This window comes from Pinus tabuliformis, chromosome X, assembly GCF_031772625.1.
Source record: "Pinus tabuliformis cultivar Carrire ecotype Pingquan chromosome X, CPIR1, whole genome shotgun sequence".
NCBI lineage: Eukaryota > Viridiplantae > Streptophyta > Pinopsida > Pinales > Pinaceae > Pinus > Pinus tabuliformis.
The window spans coordinates 1720772407-1720798010 of NC_142308.1; the positions used below are offsets into that span (position 1 = coordinate 1720772407).

A 25604-nucleotide genomic window follows, 5' to 3' on the forward strand; every position below is an offset into this window, starting at 1 on the left:
AGTGTTACTCTTAGTTAACTCGTCAACCGAAACTCGAGTTCTAAATTTGAACTGTGTCTCCTTGCATGCTCGAAATGGGCCTATAAAGACGAAGGACGAAGGCAGAAGGAAATTAATAAGTTTCGTGCACGACTCAAAAGTTTGTGATATCTTTGACTATGGAGACCACAAAATTGAGAGTTTGTGTCCTAAGAAATAGGAGATCACAAGTGTGCAAGGGTTTAGGAGATTTAACTCCGTGTGCTATAACTCTTCATAGAGCATATCATTTTGAGATTTTCCACGTACCTCCTTATATATGTAATTATGAATACCTCCCTAGTTAAGAGGGAGTGTTGAAAAATATAACTAGTGTCGGTCTTCATAATTGTATTTGAATCATGATGTAATGCATTTATCAAAAGAAAGAAAAAAAACTTTTATTGTAAAAGAAATTGACTTATTAAAGCATGTCTTTCATGCTTGAGTCAATGGTTAATAGGTCAGAGCCTCCATTGTAGGCTTCTATGGTTTGTGTCAAGAGTCATTGTCCTTGTCCTTATGTAAAGGACCCTTGTTGGGCTTTATCAGTCAAGAGAGAAATTTATTTCGATGTAAAATAAATTTATTTTGATGTAAAATAGGTCTTCTAGGCCTCCACCAAGTCGGCCTCAAAGAAGTACAAGTCGACCTCATCAAAGGAATTCGACCTCATGGAAGCAGTATAAATAGAGGGAGCCTGATTCATTTGGAGACACACTGAAGTTTGATCTACAGTAGGTGGAAGCAATAAAAGACTGTGAAATTCAAGGAAGGAGGAAAACCTAGCGAAGGAGAAGGAAGCCTTTGTCAAGCAAAAGAAGCCAAATTTTCTCTCTTTGTCTCACATGTGCGAAGGAGCTGAAGTTGCATTAGGGCTGAAGTTGCAGACTTGAATGGCCCAGAATTCTGAAGCAATCAGGCCGAAATTTTGTCTTTGATGCAATATTGATGCAGAATTGATGCATTATTGTTGCAGTTGATCTTTGATGTTTGGAAGGACAGTTTGAGGGCTGACTTGGTGGAGGAGGAAGGTCATTTGGTCTGGTCTAAGTTCTTGGTCTATCTCAATTTGAATTTGCTAGTGGAAGAGTTTGACTGGGTTTTCCCCTATAGAGGGATTTTATCCCTGGCTAAGTGCCTGCATCTAGTATCGTTGATCCTCATGTTTTGATTTGATAATTGTTTGATGAAAAAAAGATAAAAGAAGAACATAAAGAGAAATTAAGCATACTACAAGAATATTACAAGTAATTATTAATATAAGAAAATCTTTCTACCTTTCTGATTTTCTAACATGTCTCATCTTCGCCTACCTTTCTCAACGTTTCGACCAAGCTACCTTTCGCATAGCCTGTCGTAACCCTATCGGTCGCCGTGTTTATTCCATGTCAACCCTATATATTCTAATTTCCCATAATTTCCTTTAGCTTTTCAAAACATGAGGCAGAAAAGTGTTTTGAAAAGCTAAAGGAAATTATGTCTAATGCACCTATATTAGCAACTCCAAACTTTTCAAAGACATTTGTAATTAAATGTGATGCTTCAAGTTTTGGAATTGTGGCAGTGTTGATGCAAGATGGTCATCCAGTCGCATTTGAAAGCAGGAAGCTCAACAAGCGAGAATGTCTCAAGTCTACTTACAACAAGGAAATGTTGGTTGTTATGCATGCATTAGCCAAGTGGAGGCAATATCTCTTGGGAAGTAAATTCTTAATACGAACAAACCATAATAGTCTTCAGTGCATCCTCCAACAGAAAACACTTTCTAAAGAACAACAAAAATGAATTGAAAAAATTACCACCTTCGATATGGATATATTACATAAGAAAGGGAAAGACAACATAGTAGCAGATGCTTTGTCCAGGAAAGATGAAGAATCGTCATTACTTGCAATTTTGGTTGTAGTTCCAAAATGGCTTAATGAAATTCGAAGTGAGTATGCAAAAGATCCAGAAACAAGTGCTATAATCAATAACCCTCCTTAGAATTCAAAATTTGAATGGAAAAACGATATTTTGTGGTACAAGGGAAGAATTTACCTAAGCCCAAATTCCAAATTTAAATCCAAAGTTCTCAAGGAGTCCCATGATTCACTGTCAGCAGGACATGTAGGTTTCTTTAAAACCTACTATAATGCACGCCAATCATTTTTTTGGAAAGGAATGAATAATGAAATTCAAAGATATGTAGCAAAGTGTGATCAATGCTAGAGAAATAAGAATGAGAACATTATGACACCCGGTCTGCTCCATCCCTTAAATATTCCAAATCAAAAGTGGGAAGAAATATCAATGGATTTTATCAAAGGGTTACCCGTGTCTGATGGCAAAGACAAATTTCTTGTAGTAGTCGACAGACTCACCAAGTATGCAAATTCAGAGGAATGAAGAAATCGGACTCAACAAAACAAATCGTTGAGATATTTTGCAAGAATGTCTACAAACTTTTGGGTTTCCCAAAGTCATTGTTAGCAATAGAGACACCAATTTCAAAGGCAATTTCTAGAAGGAATTTTTCAACCATATAGGAACTTACCTCAACATGAGTTCAGCGTACCATCCTCAAACAGACAGTCAAACAGTAGTAGTCAATAAATATTTAGAAGCCTACCTACATTGTTATGCAACAGAAAAACAAAATAAGTGGGCTCAATGGTTACATCTCGCTGAATGGTGGTACAATTCCACTTACCACACTTCAGTGAAAATGACTCCATTTCAAGCTCTATACAATTATGAACCTCCTAAATGGAAGGACATTGCCATTATCAAGACAAAAGTTCCAATAGTTAAAGGTCAATTAGAAGAAACCCAAAAAGTCTTCCAAGCACTAAAGGAAAATCTAAATATTGCAAAAAATCGTATGAAGCTGTAGACTGACCGAAACATAACAGAAAAAGAATTTGAAGTTGGGGAATAGGTATTTTTTAAACTTCAGCCTTATAAGCAATTGTCCTTAAAACAGAAAGTAAAAAACAAATTGGCACCGAAGTTCTATGGACCGCACTAGATTAATAAAAAGATCAGCCAAGTAGCATAAAACTTAAGCCTTGGTATCAGAGCCAGGTTTCGATCCTGGGACCTGTGGGTTATGGGACATAGAGATATTAGCATGCACAAGAGACATGCATATGATAGCTACATATGCATGCATCGCCTGCACTGCACTAGTATATATATTAGTTAATATTAAAAAAATGTATGTATTTAGGTAACGAATTAACTATTGAAATGAATACCTAACTTACAAGAATATAGTACGGTATATGATATACGTACCACCACCATAATACATATATAATTCTACTATATATAGTTAAAGGAAAGTATGTATATATATTTATATATATATATATATATATATATATATTAAATAGTGAATGTAATAAAGAGAATAATATATATAAAACCATAATACTATGAAAATAATTTGATTTAAATAGAGGGCTCTAAAATGTTCAATTTGCAGAAGAAATTAAGACTTACTAAAGATAAGATAAAAGAGTGGAATAGAACAGTTTTTGGGGATATTTTCAAGGAAAAAACCTTTATAGAAAATAAGTTGGAACAAATTCACAGAGAATGGGCAGCTGGACAAAGCAGTGAGGAATCCATCGAACAGGAAAAAACTCTAACTCAACAGTGGCACAGTCGATGTCGGCAGGAAGAAATCCTATGGAGGCAAAAATCAAGGATTCAGTGGCTAAAGGAGGGAGAGAAGAATACTAAATTTTTTCACAGATCTGCTCTAGATTACAGAAGTTCAAACAAAATTCTTGAGATGAGAAATGAAAATGGGGAGTCAGTTAAGAACCACCATGACATATCAGAGTTCCTCTCAGCTCATTTCAGATCCATAGCACAAGAACCACAGTTAAACAGAGGAGAAGCCATCAGGGAACTTTTAAAAGCCATTCCTAAAGCTGTAACCTCTGAGCAAAACTGGGCCCTTAATAGGGAAATCACATTGGAAGAGGTAGAGGAAGCTGTAAGAAGCATGCCAAACGATAAAGCCCCTGGGCCGGACGGGTTCACAATAAATTTTTACAAGGCTTGCTAGCATATTGTGAAGCAGGATATTTGGGAGGTTGTAGAGGACTCCAGGCGTTCTGGAACCATACTCAAATCCATAAACTCGACCTTCATAGCGCTAATTTCAAAGGTAGAGGAAGCTAATACCCCTGAAAAGTTCAGACCTATCGCTTTCTGCAATGCCATCTATAAAATAATATCAAAGGTTATTGCCAATAGGCTGAAGCCCATTCTCCCGGGCATCATCTCTGAAGAGCAATCGGGTTATGTAGAGGGAAGGCAGATATTAGACAATATTATCCTTGCACAAGAGATGATCCACACTCTCCATTCAAGGAAAAAAGCAGGGATGCTAATGCAACTGGATTTATCAAAAGCTTATGACAAGGTGAGCTGGAAATACCTCGAAGCAATTTTGGATGCTTTCGGTTTCAATAGGCATTGGGTTAACTGGATTCTGGCCCTCATCAAATCCTCGAGATTCTCGATTTTAGTCAATGGAGCCCCCTCTGAACCATTCTCACCTTCGCGAGGAATAAGACAGGGCGATCCTTTATCCCTTTTTCTATTCGTTATCCTCATGGAGGGTCTCAGCAGAATGATAGCCAAGAAGAAAGCTGAAGGGGCAATTAAGGGTCTTCAACCAATCCTATCTATTCCGGCTACTACCCATCAGCAGTTCGTGGAAGACACTATGTTACACGGCAGCCCCACAGTGAAAGAGGGCTTGGCATTCAAGGAAATCTTAGATCTCTTTAGCAGAGCCTCAGGAATGGAAATCAACTTCTCCAAATCTATGATCTTCTTCTTCAACACTCATCATGCTATTCAAGCTCACCTTTCTCAACTTCTAGGCTTCCGGATAGGCAGTTTACCTTCGAGATATTTAGGAGCTCCCCTTACTCTGCGGCCTTGGCAGAAAGTGCACTGGGAAAAGATCATAGCCAATATGGAAAACAGATGCAAACACTGGACACACAGGGCGCTTAACTTTGCAGGAAGATTAATCCTCACCAAGGTTGTGTTACAGTCTATACCGCAGTACTTATTATCCATGCTACCGGCCCCCAAAGGGATTCTTCAACAAATCAGAGCGACACAGTGATCCTTTTTATGGAGTGGGAATGGGAACAAGAGAAAGTGGGCATTAGTAGCCTGGAACAAATTATGCAAGCCGAAATATGTGGGGGGACTAAATCTAGTGGATCCGGCGGTTGTCAACATAACCTGTGGAGCTAAGTTATGGTGGAGATGGATTAAAGAGCCCAATTTGCCATGGGCCAGACATTGGAAACACAAGTACATCCCTAACTGCAATCAGCAAGATCTCATAAGATTGCAGGAGGTTCCAGAGGGCTCGCCCATATGGAATCTGGCAAGACTAAACCGCAGCCTAGTGCAGGAAAATAGCTTCTGGGAAATACGCAATGGCAGGCTAGCCCTGTTTTGGGAAGATGCATGGCAACAATTCCCCAAATTAGACACCCCAGAGTTAGCACATCTCAAACAGATCAGCCAGCACGAAGGCAGAAGCAGGGTCTGCCATTACTGGGACCTGAGCAGCAGAGATGCAAACTGGAGAGAATGGATACATCTCAACGCTGATAACAACATTGAGGGAAATGAAAGCATAAGACAACTCAACAGTCAGATTCTTAAGAGAAGGATAAGGAAAACAGAGGAAGAGGATCAGCTCAGATGGGGTATGACAGGAAATGGAAATTTCTCATTAAAAGAAGCGAGGGAGCTGCTAGTAAAGGCAGAACAGGAGGACGCAACGCCCTGGTGCAACAAAGTGTGGGACAGTTTATTTTGGCCGAAAATTAAGACTTTCTTATGGTTACTAATGCGGAACAAAACCCTGACATGGGACAAGCTGCGCAGGAAAGGGTTCGAAGGGCCTTCCAAATGCCCGATGTGTTCAGGTGAAGAAGAAACTATAAACCACTTATTTAATTCGTGTGATTGGACAAACCATCTGTGGAACTGGATGGAGGGAATTCTACGGAAATCAAACCGAGATCGAGAGTCCATCCAAAACACGATTTCAAATTGGCAAAACAATTTCTCCAAAAACCAGAGAGTCAATAACATCTGGAAAGCCATGCCAGGCTTTGTATTGTGGACAATATGGAAAGAGCGCAACAGGAGGGTATTTCAGGATGAACACAGAAATATTGAGCATTCAAAAGTTACTATTCTTACAAATATTAAACAATTGATTCAGATAAAGTGCAAGACAGATCCCAACGAAAAGCCTTCGGCTCGAGACTTACATATCTTGAAGTGCTTTCAACTGGAAATCAACCATAGCATCACGACGCCAAGACACCAGCAACAACCAAACTCGGAGGCCGATAGATGGAATTGTTCGCCACAGGGAGGTTTGAAGCTGAATTTTGATGGTGCCTCCAGAGGCAACCCCGGGATAGCTGGCATTGGAGGTGTTAATAGAGACCAGGAAGGAGAAATTGTGCATATTTACTGCAGAGAGTTGGGGGAAGGCACGAACAATGAGATGGAGTTCGCGGCGTTAGAACAAGGGTTGAGAATTCTAAGGAATCTACCGACAGGCAATGCAGTGGAAGAAGGTGACTCGTCCCTGGTTATTTCGGTCGAAAAGAAAATTCAGGGAGGCACTCAGGCAAGCAAAGCCACGAGACACTGGAGGCTAGCCAAGGTGACGGAGAACATTGCACAGTTAATCGGCGAAATGAAAGGATTAGTCTTTCAATCGGTCAGGCGTAAGGCAAATGGGCTAGTTGATTACTTGGCAAACTACAGTATTGACAACCAAGACAGGGGATGGGACAGCTGTTGGCAACAAGTGGACTGTCCTCGCCTTAAGGAGAGATGCTTACAGCTGGCAAGAGAGGACGTGGGTAATTTAAACCGGGCTTAACTGGAAAACGGCAGACTATATCGGTCCCTCAAAATGAAATACTCGGGAGACGATATGAGTGGCGAAGGTTGGCACAGGTCGAAAGGACAAGCCAGGCGAATGCATTTATGGCAACAGAGGGTGCACAGAGATCACATCTTCAAGTTGATATCTCGAAGGGACTACTGCAGCTGTCCCCTCAGCATGATCGACATTTGGCACGAATACATTCATCAAGGTATGAGCAACATTTATTTGTATATCAGGAGACATCACGCAGCATTCACGGCCACCCACAGGAACTATGATAACAGTACTCCCACGACGTTTCGGGAGGTGAGGTTTAGCGTGGGAAACCTCAAGGCGAAAAACTATTTAACAAACAGTTGGAGCAACGTTTCATTCACTCCTTCTAAGGGCATTACTTTGGGTTACAATTGTTCTCGAGTCCGAGCTGCTATTCAAGCGACAGGTAACAGGGACGACATGGATACTGGGAATTGTCGGAGCATCAATGCAAACCAGGAGCTCCGGGCTGCAAGGAGCGTGTATGAAACAAGAACGACTGCAAGAAACAAACGAAGAATTGCTGAGATGGAGGTTGCGGTAAAGGAGGAGGAACAGTCGCGCGATGAGAAGGACATCGCAAGGGAGGTAGATTGGTTGATGGACCCAGGCACTGCATCTAGGCGTGCTACTCAATTCGTGTGCACACAAGTAGAAAGCTGGCGGATCAAGACCCTCTTGGCGAAAGCTCTGGATTCCAAGGATGAAGGGAACTCTCAAGGGGAAAACCATATCTCTGAAGCCCAACTAAAAAGTCTGATTGAGATTTGCGGAGCGTTGGACAACAAGATTTCGGCTGTGCATGATGTGGCGGAAACTGTCAATAAGAAATTAACTCTGCTTATTAGACTTCTCCGGCAGACGTTGAGTCCGGATCCCCCGAGCTCTGATAGCAAGCAGCAAGAACCGCCGAAGGAAATTCACAACTACCGATCCCTGCAGAAAAGAGTGGACAAGCACGTCCTGGAACAGGGTTTGGACACTGTTAGTAGGATCGGGGTACCGCCGCAGTAAATCGGGAATGTATGTGCGATCTCTTTGGTTTTGTCTGTTGTCTGTTTCGATGGACCTCTTGAACTGTAATTTTGTCTTATCCTGAAAGTGTGCTAGTTACAACGATGCAGTTCAAGAATTGTCTGTGGTATAGATATGCGTAGTAGATAAAGGGCTAGGCCACCCTGCGTGGTGAGCGGTTAGCATTTTGAACTATCATAGTTTCTTGTTGTCTTAGGGCTGATGTCTTGTGTCTATTGACCTGTCTGCCTCAGGTCTCGATCTGCAACAGCAGATTTTTTGTACTATATTTCAGTGTTGATAATATCGCCGAAATTTCGGCGATATTCGTAAATATCGCGCGATTTTCCTGCAAACGAAATTTCGGCTGGAAAATATCGCGCGATTTTCTCATTTCGAAAATCTCGCGAGATATCCAAGATTTCGGCGATTTTTTATGAAATAGCGCGAGACGACCTTAAATATCGCCGGGCATGCTTTATAAAATGGGTTTAGGCCCTAAATGAGCCATTTCGTTTCGAACTTTCGTGACTCGTGAGAGCTGGAGACGGCGGACGCTACGAACGGTGGCTGCGGACTCGCGGAGGGTTTGAACATTGAAGTTTGAACTTACAGGTATGCCCCAGCCGCCAGCGTTAGAGTCTATTCTCATAGACCATCCTTCTTCTGTATTCGATTCCAATATATATACTCTGTTTTCATCATGGCAAACACTTCTCATTAAACCGTATATCTATATTATATATATTGCAGAGAGTCGAGACTGTGCCGAGACTATATGAGACAATGTCGAACTGTGAATATATAATATATAGTTAACTGTTATAGTAATGAATCATGATTGTAAACTTTCGTGACCAAAGTATGCCCATGCACTTTATTAAATATTTATCAAAGACTTCGTTCACCACCACACTTGGAGGTTTGCTGTCCTGAAACTGATTAAAATGGTTGATGATAGACAAACTTTTTGGATACATAGAGTTGTGGAGATGGAGATTTTTCTTCAAAAAGTTTCAAGTTCCTTACTAACCAAGTCATCCAGGCAATGAGGGAAGTGCTTTGATTTCCCTGTTAAAAGGGTTTTAGTATTTACTATTTACCGTATAACTATATACAGCCTGTTTCATCCTCAAGCAGAAGTTGGAAATATGATTTGTTGTGGAGAAATAACCAGTTATTTTTAATTTTTTATGACCATGATGTGCCTTGCATAGATGATACTGGTAACTGGACTACCTGTAGCTGAACTGGATCACCTTCTGGGGCCTTTTCTTCACTATTTTGGCAGACTAACTTTCGCATTTTTTGGATCCATCTTGGAGGACAAGTCGCTGTACTTTCTGGGCATTCTGATGAGGCAGAACCAAGAACTGATGCAACTGGTGTAAGGATGGTTATGACCAGCATATATTTGTATGAATATGGAGGGCACTGTTTGTCTTTTGGAGATAATACTTTCTCAAAATCTTTCCTTGAGAAAAGTTACCAGCATCTAAGAGGTTTCTTGGAGGATTTTATGGTATATCTGTTGAGCATTCAATGCACATTATAATGCAAATTTAAATATGTCTCTGCTGCCAAAGTTAGCATACCTGTAAAGCTAGGCTATTAAAAATTTAATTTGCTTTCAAGACCTTTGGATTTTTCTTGTAGAACTTTGTTAAAGTTTATTCCATTTGTCTTTGAAGAATGAGGATTTGATATTGAGACCTGCACCCATGGAATTTCGTAAATTCGTATTACTTATTAAGTTATTAAGTAATTTAAGTTACTAATTCCAAATTTTTTTTGGTGCTGTAGGTTTCCTTTTGAGTTAGCCCACTACAAAATACAAATATGCCAAAAAACTTGGACCCATTTTGGGAGTATGGGATCCCTGATGGTGGGACAAATCGTGCATATCTTTCATGCAAATTGTGTGGGGACAAGATGACAGGTGGGGTTACACGACTGAAATACCATCTTGCTAGACTCCCTGGACATGATGTTGGCATTTGTAAAGTTTCTAGTCCGGAGCTTATACGAAAAGCTCTTGAGGCAATTGAAGAAAAGGACAGAAAGAAGGAAGAGGCGGAAAGAAACAAAGCTGAACGTGCAGGTAGATCTTTTGGGATATCTTATCCTGATTTTGATGTTCAGGGTAGTGGCCCTACTGGCCCTAGTGGGAGGGGCTCCACAACTGGCACACCATCACATGCTAGCGCTACTGCTAGTGTGAATGCGAGGTCATCATTTTTTGTTCCACGAACAGGAGCTGGAGCACAACCTGGCATAAAATCGCTTTATAAAAAAAAGGAGAAGGAAGAAGCAGATAGAGTCATGGGGAGGTGTATTTATTGGAGCGACTTACCTCTCAGCATCACAAAAACCAATCCATTTTGGCAACCAATGTGTGATGCTATTGCTGTTGTGGGCCCAGGGTACAAAAGTGCCACATATGAGGAGTTGCGGGGGCCAATTCTTCAAGCAGAAAAAGAGGACATCAACTCTAGATTGGCGGAGTTGAAACAGACATGGGAAGTCACTGGATGCACAGTGATGTCTGATGGTTGGACAGATAGGAAGGGTAGGACCCTTCTAAATTTCTTGGTACATTGTCCTAAAGGTACCATGTTTATTAAATCGTTGGATGCATCAGAACATATCAAAGATGCAGCAACGATATGTGAGTTGTTAGATGGGTTCATTCAGGAGATTGGTGTGCAGAATGTGGTGCAAGTCGTAACAGACAATGCAGCTAATTATGTGTCTGCCGGCAGAATGCTTATGGAGAGGCATCCCACATTGTTCTGGACTCCATGTGCAGCGCATTGTCTTGATTTGTTGCTTGAGGATATGGGGAAACTCTTCTTCATCAAGGAGGCAGTTGATATGGCTAGGAGCATCCCCAAGTTTATTTATAACCATGCTTTTGTTCTTAGCCTTATGAGGAGGTTCACTAGAAACAAGGAGTTGCGGCGTCCTGCCATCACACGTTTTGCCACAACCTTTATTACTCTTCAGTCTTTGCTTCGATGTCAGTACGAGTTGAAGCAAATGTTTGTGTCTAATGATTGGCGTGGTTGTAGATACAGCAGGAGACCTGATGGGAGAGCCATTGAAAAAATGGTGTACTCTGAGACATTTTGGCGTGGAGTACAAGAAGCATGTGCAGTTAGCGAACCTATAGTAAAGGTTCTTAGATTGGTGGATGGAGAGAAGCCTGCAATGCCTTATTTGTATGAGGGCATGGATAGGGCCAAGGAGGCCATTCGTTCCTATTATGCAGACAAGGGTTCTGCTGGCCTTAATAGGCAGATGATGTTATGGGATGTGATCGATAGTCGGTGGACAGGGATGCTTCATCGACCCATTCATGCAGCAGCACTCTTCCTCAACCCTGCATTTGCATACAAATGCAATTTTCGTTTTGATGGCGAGGTGATGGAAGGGCTCCATTCCTGTATTGAGAGGATGGTACCTGATTCTGAGCTTCGTCGCAAAATCAGCCGCGAGATACATAATTATCAGGATTGTGTTGGCCTATTTGGCTTTGATGATGCCATTAAGGAAAGGGCCCTCTTCATGCCACGTAAGTGACAAGTCATCACTCATTAGAAATTAGAAATTTGAATTTAATTATGTTTTAACTTTTAACTTTTAACTTTTTGAATTTTTTATTTCATTATTTTGTTGTAGATCTTTGGTGGCGAAGCTATGGTGCAAGGGTACCAAATTTGCAAAATTTGGCTATACGAATCTTGAGTCAAACATGTAGCTCTTCAGGGTGTGAGCGCAATTGGAGTGTATTTGAGAAAATACACGCCAAAAAGCGCAACAGGTATAACTTTGAACTCAAGCCTTCAGTTGAGCAATTACACTTATTGTAATTTTTAATTTTTAATTTATGACCTTCAAGTGTCAAGAGTCAAGAGTCAAGACTCATTACTTTTTTTGACACTCTTACAGGTTGGAGTTCGCACGCCTCAACGATTTGGTGTATGTGCATTACAACATCCGACTTCGAGTGAGGCAAATAGAATCACCAGTGGATCCAGATGCCATTTCCTTAGACAATATTGATGTATTGTCTCCGTGGAGGGTGGAGTCTCAGGAGCCCATATTGGAGGAGTCACCTTCATGGTTGGAGGAGCCAGTAGCAGATGATCCATTAGAGCAGGGGCAGCAAGAGGAGGACTCGGAGTCAGAGGAGCAACAGCACTTAGAGGAGGAGCAGGAGGAGCTGGAGGAGGACACTGCGGGAGCATCAGCATCAACACCATCTGCTATAGATATAGGAGAGCATAGCTCCATGCCTATCACTCATTATTTGACATTAGGTGCAGAGGCAGTGTCAGGGCCTTCTACTACTAGGGGCAGGCCTGACAAACAGCCCATCATGTTTTCCCGTAAAAGGGGGAGAGGGCAGTAGATAGATAGCTGCTAGTTTTATTTGTTATGCTACATGTAACTCATGATGATGAGATACTTTTATTATTATATGTGATGTTATTTTGTATTGGTTCTCCACATTTGAGTCCTTGAATGGACAATTATCAGGGATTAGCACGATTTGGTATCGCCTTTGATATATCATTTCTATTTGACATCATATATATCAGTGTTTTCTTCATATTTATGTGCCAATGTGTTTAAACTTTATTTCATGTTGTTATTGCTTTATATGTTTAAAAATCTGAAAAAAAATGAATATATTATGCATTTTTTATGCTTGCTTTTGTTGTTTAAATTCTGAACATGAAGATGTTGCTTTAAAAATTAAAATAGTTTCTTGAGTGTTTGCTGGGCACTGTATAGTTATACTCATTTAATGCCAATTTTTTGTTTTTTTTGTGCCCTAGGTTTGAATTAGTTCACTACAGTACAAATGTCAAATATGCCAAAAGCCTTGGACCCATTTTGGGAGTATGGGGAGGCTGTTGGTGGGGCAAATCAGGCATATATATCATGCAACTTGTGTGGGACCAAGATGTCAGGAGGGATTACACGATTGAAATACCATCTGGCTAAACTCTCTGCATATGATGCAGCAGATGTGATGCCTTGTATGGTTTCTAGTGCAGAGGTTATACAAAAAGCTCGTGAAGCAATTGCTGAACAAGACAGAAAGAAAGCTGCTAGGGAGAGGCCAATGGTCTCAGATAGATAGCTGCTAGTTTTATTTGTTTTGCAACTTTTGCTACATATAAGTTTATAACTCATGATGATGAAATACTTTTAAACTTTTATATATGTGATGTTGTTTTGTTTGAGTCCTTGATTGGACAATTATCACTATCAGGGATCAGCAGGATATGTGATGTTATTTTAATTTTTGTTTGAGTCCTTGATTGGACAATTATCAATTTATCACTATCAGGGATCAGCAGGATTTGGTATCGCCTTTGAAGTTTGATGTATCATTTCTATTTGACATCATATATATCAGTGTTTTCTTCATATTTATGTGCCAATGTGTTTAGTTCATGTTGTTATTGCTTTATATGTTTAGAAATCTGAAAAAAAATGAATATATTATGCATTTTTTATGCTTGCCGATATTTGCCGATATTTTCGCCGATATTTCCGATAAGATATTTTCCGGACCCTCGCCGATATTTTCCCGATACCGATATTATCAACACTGCTATATTTTGTTTCATAATATATCTAACTTACACAAAAAAAAATTGATTTAAATAAAAGCGAAACCTAACATTATGATAAAGGAGATATTGTATAAATAAGATTGCATGGTCAGCAAATTGGAAAGGGCGAAGGCAGTGACCGACTCTACAACTTATAATGATAAAGAAAAGGGAAGCGGTGGAGGTTCGGAGGGCATAAAAGGAGGAAGGGTATTGTAGAAAGGGGGGATTCTAGCAGGGAAAACAGTGGGAGGCAGAGGAGGAACTAATAAGAGGAAGATACAGAGATTAATGGAGATTGAGCAATTGTTCTTGAGACTTTTCAGCACGGGGGCCAAAATACTTCGAATTTGAAGTATTTTGGGGCTGGGTACTGAGACTGTACCTAGCTTGGCTGGGAGGTTTTTGGTCTTTTGGTAACAGGAGCGAGAACTGGAGCAAATCATAAGCATCTTCCGCCAGGTAGGTACTTAACATCAGGTATGTACTCAACTACAAATTGATAAATTCTTATATTTGGGATAGTTATATCTTGTTAAAAATTTCAGGGCTTTACATTTTGAATTATTTTCATAGTCTTATGGTTTTATATATATTATTCTCTTTATTACATTCACTATTTAATATATATAGACATACTTTCCTTTAACTATATATAGTAGAATTATATATATGGATTATGGTGGTGGTACGTATATCATATACCCTACTATATTCTTGTAAGTTAGGTATTCATTTCAATAGTTAATTCGTTACCTAAATACGGACATTTTTTTAATATTAACTAATATATATACTAGTGCAGTGCAGGCGATGCATGCATATGTAGCTATCATATGCATGTCTCGTGTGCATGCTAATATCTCTATGTCCCTATTAATTTAAGATGGGTCCTTAGTACCTTACACAGCCTCACCCCCATACTGTTAGATAGCATAATAAAAAGTTAAATCTATCTACTAGTCTTCTAATGAAGAGTGTTAAAGCCTCCATTTTTTTAATACATGGAAGAAGGTTAATATTTCTATATCACAGTGAAGGTTATATGCATATGAGACAGACAATTTGGGTTCATTAACAGGTATCATTTTTTCCTTATCCAAAAAAACTAAAAAAGAAAAAAGGAAAAAACGACCCAACACACTCACTTCTGTTTGGGGAAATTTCCAGAATTATTGCATCATTTTTGAATCAACACTTTGAACCAGACTACTGTGGTCCATCATCAAGAATAATTTTGTGAAGAGAATATGATTCATAGTGTAAACTAATAAGAATTAAATTAAATTAAATGAAAAGTTTGCCATTGTAAATCCATTTAAGTCTCTGCTTAGATCCCAGTTTTGGAGTTGTAATGAGGCTGACAATTCCTCATTCTTTTTGCAAGCATGGCAGTATTTGGCTTGACACTTTTGGGAGAGCCTTCCCTACTGAGAGAGCCTTCCCCTACCAAGAGTCAGTTACGCTAAGGCTGGACAATCTAGAATTCATGCAATGATTAAAGAGATATTGTGATATTGTGTATGTCTCTTTAAATGATATTTTAATTATTTGAATTCTAATTTTGTTTACATGGCCATTTCAGACTAAGGTTGACGTCGACTATGGGAATAGAGTTGGTAAGTATGGAATATTAAAAATAATTTCTACACAGCTAAGGTGTTGGAGGCGACCCAACCCCGAGATGAGCTAGTGTTTGGTTTACTGCAAGTCTCTGGAGCTACCCTCCACTCGACCTAGTCTAGCATCGCCCCCACCTAGCGCCGTCACTCCTTAACTCCATTACTAGCTCCCCCATTCCCCATTTTCTGCATAGGGCATATTCCCCGTGACCGCGTCGTGCCCTCACCTATCTCCTTTGCAGCAGTTGGTCTCCTACAGCGACGATTAGCCTGGATTACGGCGGCAGCTGGCGTTAACTCTTGGAGAAGTCATGGACCCGGATTTCATGGATTATTCGGAGGACCCTCTCGAAGGTGCCTCCATATGGACTACCCCTCATTCAAGCTCGGAGGGTTTCTTTCCGTTCAGCAGAGACTTGACAGAGGCCATTGCTCCTCTACCTGCGATTACGGGGCCTTCTTGCTCAGTTATCACTCTACCCGTTGTTCCTCCTTCCTGGCCACCTTTCGCTACGCCTCCTCCGTCTCCGACTTCCCTACAATTCGTGGCTCATTGCATTGGCCCTGATCTCACCGCCTACTCTTCTGGTGGCCCTCCTCTTCAACCATCCACCGGATCCCACTACCCTTCCACTGCTTTCCTCTCAAGGTCTACCCCCCTCAGCTCCGATATCATTTCCTCTATCGGGCAGTTTCACGAATGTGCCCCCCTATCGGACACCTACCCCTCTGGCCCTGGTCTGAACCCCTCAAACCCTAACCTTGCTTAGCCTACCCACAGTGGAACACAAGAGGGTGGCAGTGACGTGGGACATAGGCCCGGGAAACGACAGAAGTGTGTAAAATCAAGAACTCAAGACGTCATCATCAACCTGGAGGAAGACATTCAGTGGGGAGAAGCCATGGACACCGTCGAACGAGTCCTGGTGGGCAGAGTCCGAGGCAGGAACTATACGGCGCACGGTTAAAATAATGGGTGGCAGAAATTTAGGGACAACACCTGGCAAAGTTACCTTTCGTTCAAACCTTCGTCCGCGGCTGGTTTGCCCTATGATTCGCTGGGGCCGAGCATACGAACTAGGTTTTGTCATCATTCTCGCATATAGAGCAGGCTCTTGTGCTGCTGAGGAGATGGAGCCCCCTTTTCGATCCAGAGAGGGAACAGTTAGGGGTTGGGCCTCTATGGGTTCGCCTCCCCGGCCTGCCGCTACAATTCTGGTCTGAGGACATATTCAGACGCATAGGGAACTCCCTCGGCACCTACCTGGAATTTGACAAGTCATACCTCTCCACGGGAATCATGGCTTTCGCGAGGATCTTAGTTCATATAGACATCCGAGAAGGTCTACAAGAGCAAGTTACTCTGTGTTGGAGGAATTTCACACGAACACAGATCCTGGATTATGAGGGGGTACCATTTAGGTGCAGGCGCTGCCACAAAGTGGGTCATCTCTACAAGGACTGCCCTCTGATTGGGAAAGCGAGGAATGGGAACAAGGGCAAACAATTCCTACTAAAAATCCTCAGGCAACAGCAAGGCACAACCCTTCGCATGAAGCAATGGAGCACACAGCCCCTGAAGCAGCAGAGCATTCCCCGGCCTTGGAGACTCCGAAGAAGCACAGAAAAGCATCATATCGGCCACCCTCTCCTCCTCTGACTAGGTCAAGGGCAGCTGCTAAAGCTGCGCTATCTTCGGGGAATGCAACACAATTGTCGATATGTTATCCAAGGAGGCAGCGGTCAGGCCACGTGACACATGGATGATACAGGAGCAGAGGGATGAAGCACACTACCAGTACTATCATCGCCCTTTCATGGACCATATAGTATAGGCTCAGCAGGAGCCTGTGCTTTTTTGTTATATGTTAATATTATCATGTTTATATTTTTACCAGTTGTATTTACAGACAGACATACTCTCTGAGCAGAGTATTTTTTTGATAACATTATATGAACTCTACTGATGGCAGAGCCTCCCTGCGTGGAGTGTTGATTATATTTTTTGTATTACCTCTACTTGACAGGCACTTAGCCTCATATACTGCATATGCGAACAACATCTACAACATGTAATTTTCCTTAATATAATGAAAATTACAATTTTTCCAAGGGGAAAAAAATAGTCGGCTTATATTTATTTAAAACTAAATATTACATTATGGTTGGCTCATATATTTTAATGTTATAATTAGTAAACATCCATTTCTTTTATTTTTGTTTATGCATTTCATTGTCAATAGAAGGCATGCAAAAAGCATAACGAAATATTTCACATGCAAGTATTGGCTTTGGTTAATAAAGTTCCTAATTAATATAGTCTTGACTAGAGTACAAATCTGCTCAAAACTAAGCTGAAGCTATTGAATAGAATGTTGAGTGGCTGCCAGTGCAGAGTTACAAGTTAAATCTAATCTACTAAGACAAAGCTTTTGATTGCGATATTGATAGTATGTAGGTACAATTAGTGTTTAGATTAGCTTCAAAGCAAATATACTCATAGATATAGGCATTGCTAACTTGAGAAGAGCTGTTCCCAGAGACTAGGATATATGATCAAGTTACTGGGACAACAGAAACGGTTTAATCGAGTGGCAACAACTGCCGATTATATCCCACAATATTACTGGTTCCATTTCACTGGAGATACATTTACATGAGCAGAAAGGTATCAGGTGTATGCACTCATGTGGGCTTCCTAAAATTATATTATGGATGTGTAAGATCAAAGCTTCAAATATGTGTTCCCTAACATGAAGATGAAAAAAACAAGAGAGATTGTACCTACAAAGTCGTTCATAGGCACCTTCTTGGTAAACAGCCATCATGTCCATCAACTCCAATCCTGCACGCTGTAAACAAAAGGCATACAGTTGGCTATCAGACAATCTCATGCTCTATATTTCAAACCCTAATATACACCACCAATCCAAATACATTCAAATTTCAGATACAGTTCTAAAAAGCATAATATACTATATTTAAAATCTCAATTCTTAATAATTTAGGATGAAATCAAAAAATCAAGAGACAACAATGTCAAACATTTTCTAAAACTGGAAGGAGAATTTGTTTTGCTGCATGTATCATCTTCCAGCTCTATATATCCTCATTATTCTTTTTAACTTATTTGCAACAAATTAAAACGAATGCCAAGGGTGCATACATGATAACACAAATATATATCAAAGTTATCAGAACTGAAACCAACTTGCCCCAAAATTATGAAGTGTGACTGGCTGAAAAACTGATAAAAATCAGTTGAGTAAAACTACATAAAATATTTGACTTTTAGTAAAAAAAAAATTATATTCATGGACATCAATGGAAACTCAAACCATTAGACACCAAATATGCAATATTTTCTCATTTATATTTCATGTAAGAGTGCAAATAGCAAATTACATCAATATATAACTTTAAGATACATATAATTAGAGTTCTGCAAGAAAATACATAAACGTTGAGCATCTAAATAACCTTTATGGTCTTGAAATCATCATATTATAATTAAATAAATAAATAAATAGCTATAACGAACATGATTTGTATATTCACGAATATTCAGAATATCTTGAATATTTAAATATCCATTATAGGACAACCTGGACAAGTAATATTTATATATAAGAGTATTAAATATACAAGAGATATGATATGTTACAAATGAGGGTCTGTTTATATACTTAGGTAGGTGCCTCTTCGTGAACGGTCATGTCATTTTAAAAACATGCCCTTTCATAATTAAGTACACTTATTAATCATTATTATTTATCCATAGTTATCTTCATAACATTGCCTTCCCCTTTATAACAGCCTTGTTCTCAAATCTTATTGATGAAAAGTTTCTCGTCTTTCCCAATTCTTGAAAGTATCATCCTCGATGATACAAGACAATATGAATTTTTGAGTGTGGTATAAAATTGTCGCACTATAGAATGATCTAACCATCCCAAATTAATCTTTTGTGGAACTTTGTGGTTATTGGATACTTGGGATGAATTGTTATCATAAGATTGGATTATGCTAACATCAATATTCTTGAGAACATAAGTCAATTGTTTATGGTCTGAGTGATATGGATATGCAATCCAGTTGAGATGTTTGCTTTTATGATTTGGGTGTCGATAAGGAGTTCTTCTAATATGATTTCTCCTTATCATGTTTGTGACATTTTCTTGATTTATTTGAGGTATCTGAATTTTTTCACGCGCAAATGGTGCTTAGTTAATTGTTGGATCTTCTCTTGAGATTTTTGCTGTTTAAACTATAACAACTGAGTATCTCTTCACTTCAATTTGATTGGGATCTTTCTAAATCGTGGTACTATCTCGATCAATGTTTGTTCCCTTTTCTTCAAAATGGACTGTTAGTTCCAAAGACTTTGATGCTTCCTTCATGATAAGTTCTTCTAGTTTGTTCTCCAATGATTTCTTATCATTTTTAAGTTTATATATTTGTGTGAGTAGTTTTTTATTATAATTCTTGATACATGAAACTTCTTCAGTTTTTGTTTTGTCAATTTGTATAATGTTTGGATTTTCAAGTTCTCCAATTTTTTATTTCATAATTTGCTCTAACAACTTTTGATTGAGGGTCTTAAAGCGAAAGTTTTCTTCATCTTTTGCTAATAGATTATTTTTGAGATCTTGATTCTCTTGTTCCAACTTCTATACACACTGTTTTGTATCCTTTAGCTTTTTTATTTGTGCAAGTAATTTCTCACTGTAATCTTTTAAGTGATAACCTTCTTCTATTTTTGCAAACAATTCCTTGTTTTTTCTAATATCTTATCGTCAAACATATGTTCAATATCTTCATATTTTTTTCGTCGTTTAACTGCTTCATCTTCTAAATTTTTAATTCGTGATTGTGTGTTGCCTTCACGTTTGATTAGAATAAAAGTTTTGTGACACTTACAGCATTTGACATTTTGATTTCTAACTGATTCACGACAATTATGATATTCCTCTCCACAAAAAGTACATTTTGAAAAAAAAAAACCAAAATTCCTTGTGAAATTCATCCTTCCATATTTTTGTTGGCTTTCGTATGAATCCTTAAATAATTTGGTTCAAGTTTTTTTCATTGATTTGTTTAATACCTTTATGTATTCCTTGTTAGAAAATCAAAAAGGCAAAAAGATTTTCTTACTCTTGATAATTACTTGTGATGTTTCTTATTATCACGATTCTTTATATCTTCTTTCTTTTAGTTCATCAAGCAATTACCAAACCAGCACCACATAAAACAATAGACACCAGAAGTAGGCACAGTGCCAAGGCAAAACCTAGTCAAGCAATTCTTCCTTTCTATAGTATTCGTTGAAACTCTTCACCCTAGACCAAGACAAGGCTTTGCCTCCACACCAAGTCAGCTACCAAGAATTTCGACCTCTTTCCAGCAACTTCGATTAGGCAGCAATTTATGGCAACTAGCAGCTTCCGGCAGCAAACAAACTTGGAAGACTTCGATCTCCCAACCCAGAGCACGAAACAGAGAAAGAGAACAACCAAAATTTTGATTTTCCTTTCCTCCTTAGAACTCTCCAAACTCACATTCACTTCAGCTTCCCGACAACAAAATTTGCACCTTTTCTCAGCTACAAGAGAACTTCGCACTTCTTCCCAACTACAAGAGAATTTCACACTTTTTCCCAGCTATAATAGAAATCGAACTTGTGTATGTGAATGATACTCCAAATGAATTTGATGAGCTTGCTTTTATAGGCTCCATGTGAGGTCGAATAGGGTTCTTAGGCCGACATGGTGTGGAGGGTACATAAACGATATTTGACTCAATACTTAACCTTTTTAAATGATTCAAAAGCCCAAGAAGGGTCTCTTTAAAAGTACAATGACTCTATTGACTCATAATACATCCTAGAAGTCCTCAATGGGCACTTTGACCTAAAACATGGTGACCCAAGCATGAAACCCGTGCTTTAATAAGTCACAATAATAATAATAATAATAATAATAAAGTTCTCTATTTTTTTAACAGGTACATTACATGATGACTCACGTACATTAATGAACACTGAACATAGTTACATTTTCCAACACTCCCTCTTAACTAGGGAGGTATTCATAATGAAAAATACAATGGAAGATCTCAAACTATATGAACTATGAAGAACTTTAGGCATCGTAATGCCATGGACTAGATTCCTAACCAATGAAATCTATCCAAGTGGTCTCTCAACAATTTAGGCACCGCAATGCCATGGACTAGATTCCTGACCAAGGTAATCTATCCAGGTGGGACTAAGATGGACTCAAGCTTTCAGCCTCTCTAGGTACCATCGGGCTTACTTGCTAACCACCAACCCAAAAATCCAGGTGTGTAACCAAAACAGAGCTCAATAACCAACACCATTTTTCCAAATTCGGGACCCAGACATCAACACAAAGTGTCGGCCAGATGTCTTCCCAAGCAATGCTTCACTCACAAAGCCTCAACACCCCTTGATCCAGCAAATCAAGGATGACCAATCTCTCCCAATCAAACTAATTGGTAACCAACATGCTATCAAAACCTTCGAGAGATTCACCTATACAAACACAACCCCAATCAATAATATACTTTCACATGTACATAATCAAATACAAACCTTCGAGGTCGTTCTAGATGTTGCTCCTCAACTCAGTAGGACTATCAACTGAATCTTTGACAGAAGATTCCTCAATTATACACTTTTCCTTTCCTACTCCTCATGCAGCAACATATCCTCTAAAATTCATTAATCAAGCTATGCCCTCCCTCTCAACCAGGAAGCATCTTTTCATCCAAACTCCCTCTTAATCTTAGGGAGATCTCTTCTATTCATGCTTCCCCAGGGAGATCAGCTTCTTCTTTTCGTCATTGGAGAATCTTTCGTGGCTTCCAACCATTTCATCAGATTTATTATTATCCTCATTATGTTTATTACATCAACGAGCATCTTCACCAAATTGAAGATTGTGTAACTACACAACTTAGATAGCAAGTACAACCAAATATATAGAAGCATGAAGTTAGCTATATCATAATCACGGAAGCATTTCATCTTTATACATATCAGATAGCCAAACGTAATTACAAACAAGAGACATATACTCTTCAACATCTTGCTAGGGACTTTAGTCATAAACCCTAGACTACTTCATCACAATTTTCATTCCATCTAGGGTTTCAATGTTTGCTTCCAAAGGTATGACATATCTTACTACAACATATACCATACCCTAGAAACAATTCAAACAAATAGAAAGCATCCAATGCCCTTTCAAAATTCATATGTTAGACTTCTCACTAGGGTTTCATACAAATCCTAGAATTTATACAAAGGAATCAATAAAAACCAATCACAGCTTAGTCACTAACATGACCAACTTCCACTAGGGTTATTTGCAAACCCTACATTTTTTATCAACCATCAATCCCAACTAAAAACTCAGATTTCAACAATCTTACACAAATCTCAAATTATCATATTGTCATCATACATCAAAGATTTTTACTACGACTATGGTTCAACTCCAAAACCCTAGAATTCCATTTTCACAATCTCAACAATCATTATATAAATAGATCTCAGATTGTTATATCACGCACACTAGACAATTTTTAACTACTACTAGGGTTTAGCAGCAAGACCCTAGAATTCCAAATATCGTCGTCCTAGAATCTCAAACAAGGACTTCCATTAAATCATAAGACTTATGACCAACAATAACTAGGTCAATACACATATCTAAGAATTCATACATATCATACATAAGCATATCATATGATCGACGACATTAATACATTTGACCTAGACGAAGCTAGGGTTTCAACCAAAAGGACATATCTATATATGCCTAGATTTCATCATCATGCAAAGACATTTCATATATGTTAGTCAAACCCAACTTCACAATGATCAATAAGAGTTAGATACTCAACAATCTTGATTACACTAGGGTTTGATTAGATAAATACACCCATACCAAGTTAACATTTCTAAGACAATATAAGGGTCTTGTTCACACATTCCACCAAACTCGAATGCGCTAGGGTTTCAATGTAGAAACATAGCAAAACCGACATTACCAAAAGGTTCGGGATTTTAGATCTTATCATTCAAACCTAACAAGTTAGATTTCCCTGATCATAACAAAATCCCAAACATGACATTCTTAAATAAAAAAACTTTAAACAACCTTTCACAATATCCCTAATTAACTTAGGGTTTCATACATTCACATTAGCATACCCTTCAGTTAGAGTTATCGAGAACCTGTCTAGGGTTCTACAAAAACAGTTAAGAATATGAGTGGGGTGGGTAGATTTATCGAGAGATGAATCACCCAAAACAAGAATCACTATGATTCAATATAGCTAGACATAACAATGTTAGTAATAGATTATCAAATGAATAATCCTTTCAATCAATGTATTTGAAGCATACCTTTCTTCCTTGACCAAGCTTGTCTTGAGAGATCCTCTTTCATACTCCTTGCATATGTTTTCCCTAATCAATAGAGGGAGAATGGTGAATAGTATTAATATGATTAAAACTTGAAAAAGTAAATGAAACCAAAAACTAAAAGGACATGAAATACTTATCTTTGGGAGTTGTTGGGGGCTCCCTCCAAAACTTGAGGGATTCCGACAAGCTTATAAAAATGTCTTTTCCAAAAATATGTTAAAACCTATAAATTCCAAAACATATAAAACAAGATATATAAAGCTACAAGCAAAGGACTGAGTAGTATAAGTTCCTAATGTCGGATTCTTTGGGCTTGACTTTCTTTGAGTCTCCTTCTTCAACAAAGTTGGCTTGATCTCCTCCTCTCTTCTTATTTTTTGGATTGTCGGGACAGTCACTCTTGTAGTTACCCTTATGACATCGATAGCACTCTGCCTTGGACATGTCAACTTTCTTCCTTGGTCCTTTTGATCTTTTTCCTTTATGTTGAGCAATGTAAGCATTTGATACTCCTTCAGAATTGGTAACCATTGAGATCCTTAGTTCTTCTTGACTACAGGCGGTCCATAATTCTTGAAAGGTGGGAGCTTTCTTCAAACTGTTGAGACCTGCAGCAAATGCACCCCAAGAGGGTGGCAATCCTAATAGAGCGGTGATCACTAGTTCTTTGTCTGGACTTTGGAACAATTTCATCAATAGCCAAGAGATCATCCTTGAGTCTAGTTATCTTCACAAAGAAGGTTGCCACGGTGTCTTCTTTAGTCAACTTCGTGGTTCTCAGCTCATTCTTCAAACTTGCTACTTGACCAATGTTCTTAATAGTAAATAGCTTCGACAAGGCTTCATACATTTCCTGAGCATGATCGATGTTAGCTATGAATGGGACAAGGTTGTCCTTTATTCCGTCTACCATCAGAGTCATGGCTACCAATTCTAATTCCCTGTATTTTACTTTGTCAGCATCACTGGACTCCTCTGTGGGCTTCTTTACTTATCCTCTTACCAAGTCCGGTACCTTGTTCTTTTCAAGGATAAGGTCAATCCTCTTCTTCCGGGACCTGAAGTTATAGGCCCCTTCAAGTTTATTCTCTCCCTTGATTGTGTTGGACATCTTCCTTGAATATAGTAGACTCCTTCCCTCATATAGTCCCTTTGAATGGCTCCTTGATCAAGTGCTTGAAACTGCATTTTACTTCCTTCTTCACCAAAGCTTTGATTCCATGCTAGAAAATCAGAAAGGCAGAAATATTTTCTTATTCTTGATAATTACTTGTGATGTTTCTTATTATTACGATTCATTATATCTTCTTTCTTTAAGTTCATCAAGCAATTACCAAAGCAGCAACACATAAAACAATAAACACCAGATGTAGGCACAGTGCCAGGGCAAAACCCAGTCAAGAAATTCTTCCTTTCAATAGTATTCTTTGAGACTCTTCACCCTAGACCAAGAAAAGACCTTCCCTCCACACCAAGTCAGCCACCCAGAATTTCAACCTCTTTCCAGCAACTTCGATTAGGCGACAGCTTATGGCAACTGGTAGCTTCCGACAACAGACAAACTTGGAAGACTTCGATCTCCCAACCCAAAGCACGAAACAAAGAAAGAGAACCACCAAAATTTCGAATTTCCTTTCCTCCTCAGACCTCTCCAAACTCCCATTCACTTTGGCTTCTCGGCAACAGACTTCGCACCTTTTCCCAGCTGCAAGAGAACTTCGCACTTCTTCCCAACTACAAGAGAATTTCACACTTTTCCCAGCTACAATAGAAATCGAACTTGTGTGTGTGAATGATACTCCAAATGAATTCGATGAGCTTGCTTTTAATAATAATAATAATAATAATATCCATTTTAAGGTCACAGCCAAGCCAGACACCAA

General features: G+C 39.1%; 2 protein-coding genes across 2 annotated transcripts in view; one reads left to right on the top strand and one right to left on the bottom strand.

The window, feature by feature from the left end:
• Positions 1-25604, bottom strand: part of LOC149146644 (conserved oligomeric Golgi complex subunit 6-like) — a 58393-nt gene that overhangs the window by 19061 nt on the left and 13728 nt on the right. Inside the window, exon 4 of the mRNA XM_089452971.1 lies at positions 18051-18118. Within this exon, the coding sequence (XP_089309097.1) occupies positions 18051-18118 (68 nt within the window). The remainder of the gene's footprint in view (positions 1-18050; positions 18119-25604) is intronic.
• LOC149146645 (uncharacterized) lies at positions 7010-12658 on the top strand. Its single transcript, XM_089448721.1, has 4 exons — positions 7010-7984; positions 10157-11588; positions 11696-11837; positions 11966-12658. The coding sequence occupies exons 1-4, from the start codon at positions 7010-7012 to the stop codon at positions 12426-12428; spliced, it is 3012 nt and encodes a 1003-aa protein (XP_089304847.1). The 3' UTR covers positions 12429-12658.

Excerpts from the sequence above, each read along its gene's own strand:
- LOC149146645 (XM_089448721.1), top strand. The coding sequence starts at position 7,010 with ATGAGTGGCGAAGGTTGGCACAGGTCGAAAGGACAAGCCAGGCGAATG. Across the intron at positions 11,589-11,695 it reads AAGGGCCCTCTTCATGCCAC|ATCTTTGGTGGCGAAGCTAT; the intron begins GTAAGTGACAAG and ends ATTTTGTTGTAG. Across the intron at positions 11,838-11,965 it reads CACGCCAAAAAGCGCAACAG|GTTGGAGTTCGCACGCCTCA; the intron begins GTATAACTTTGA and ends ACACTCTTACAG.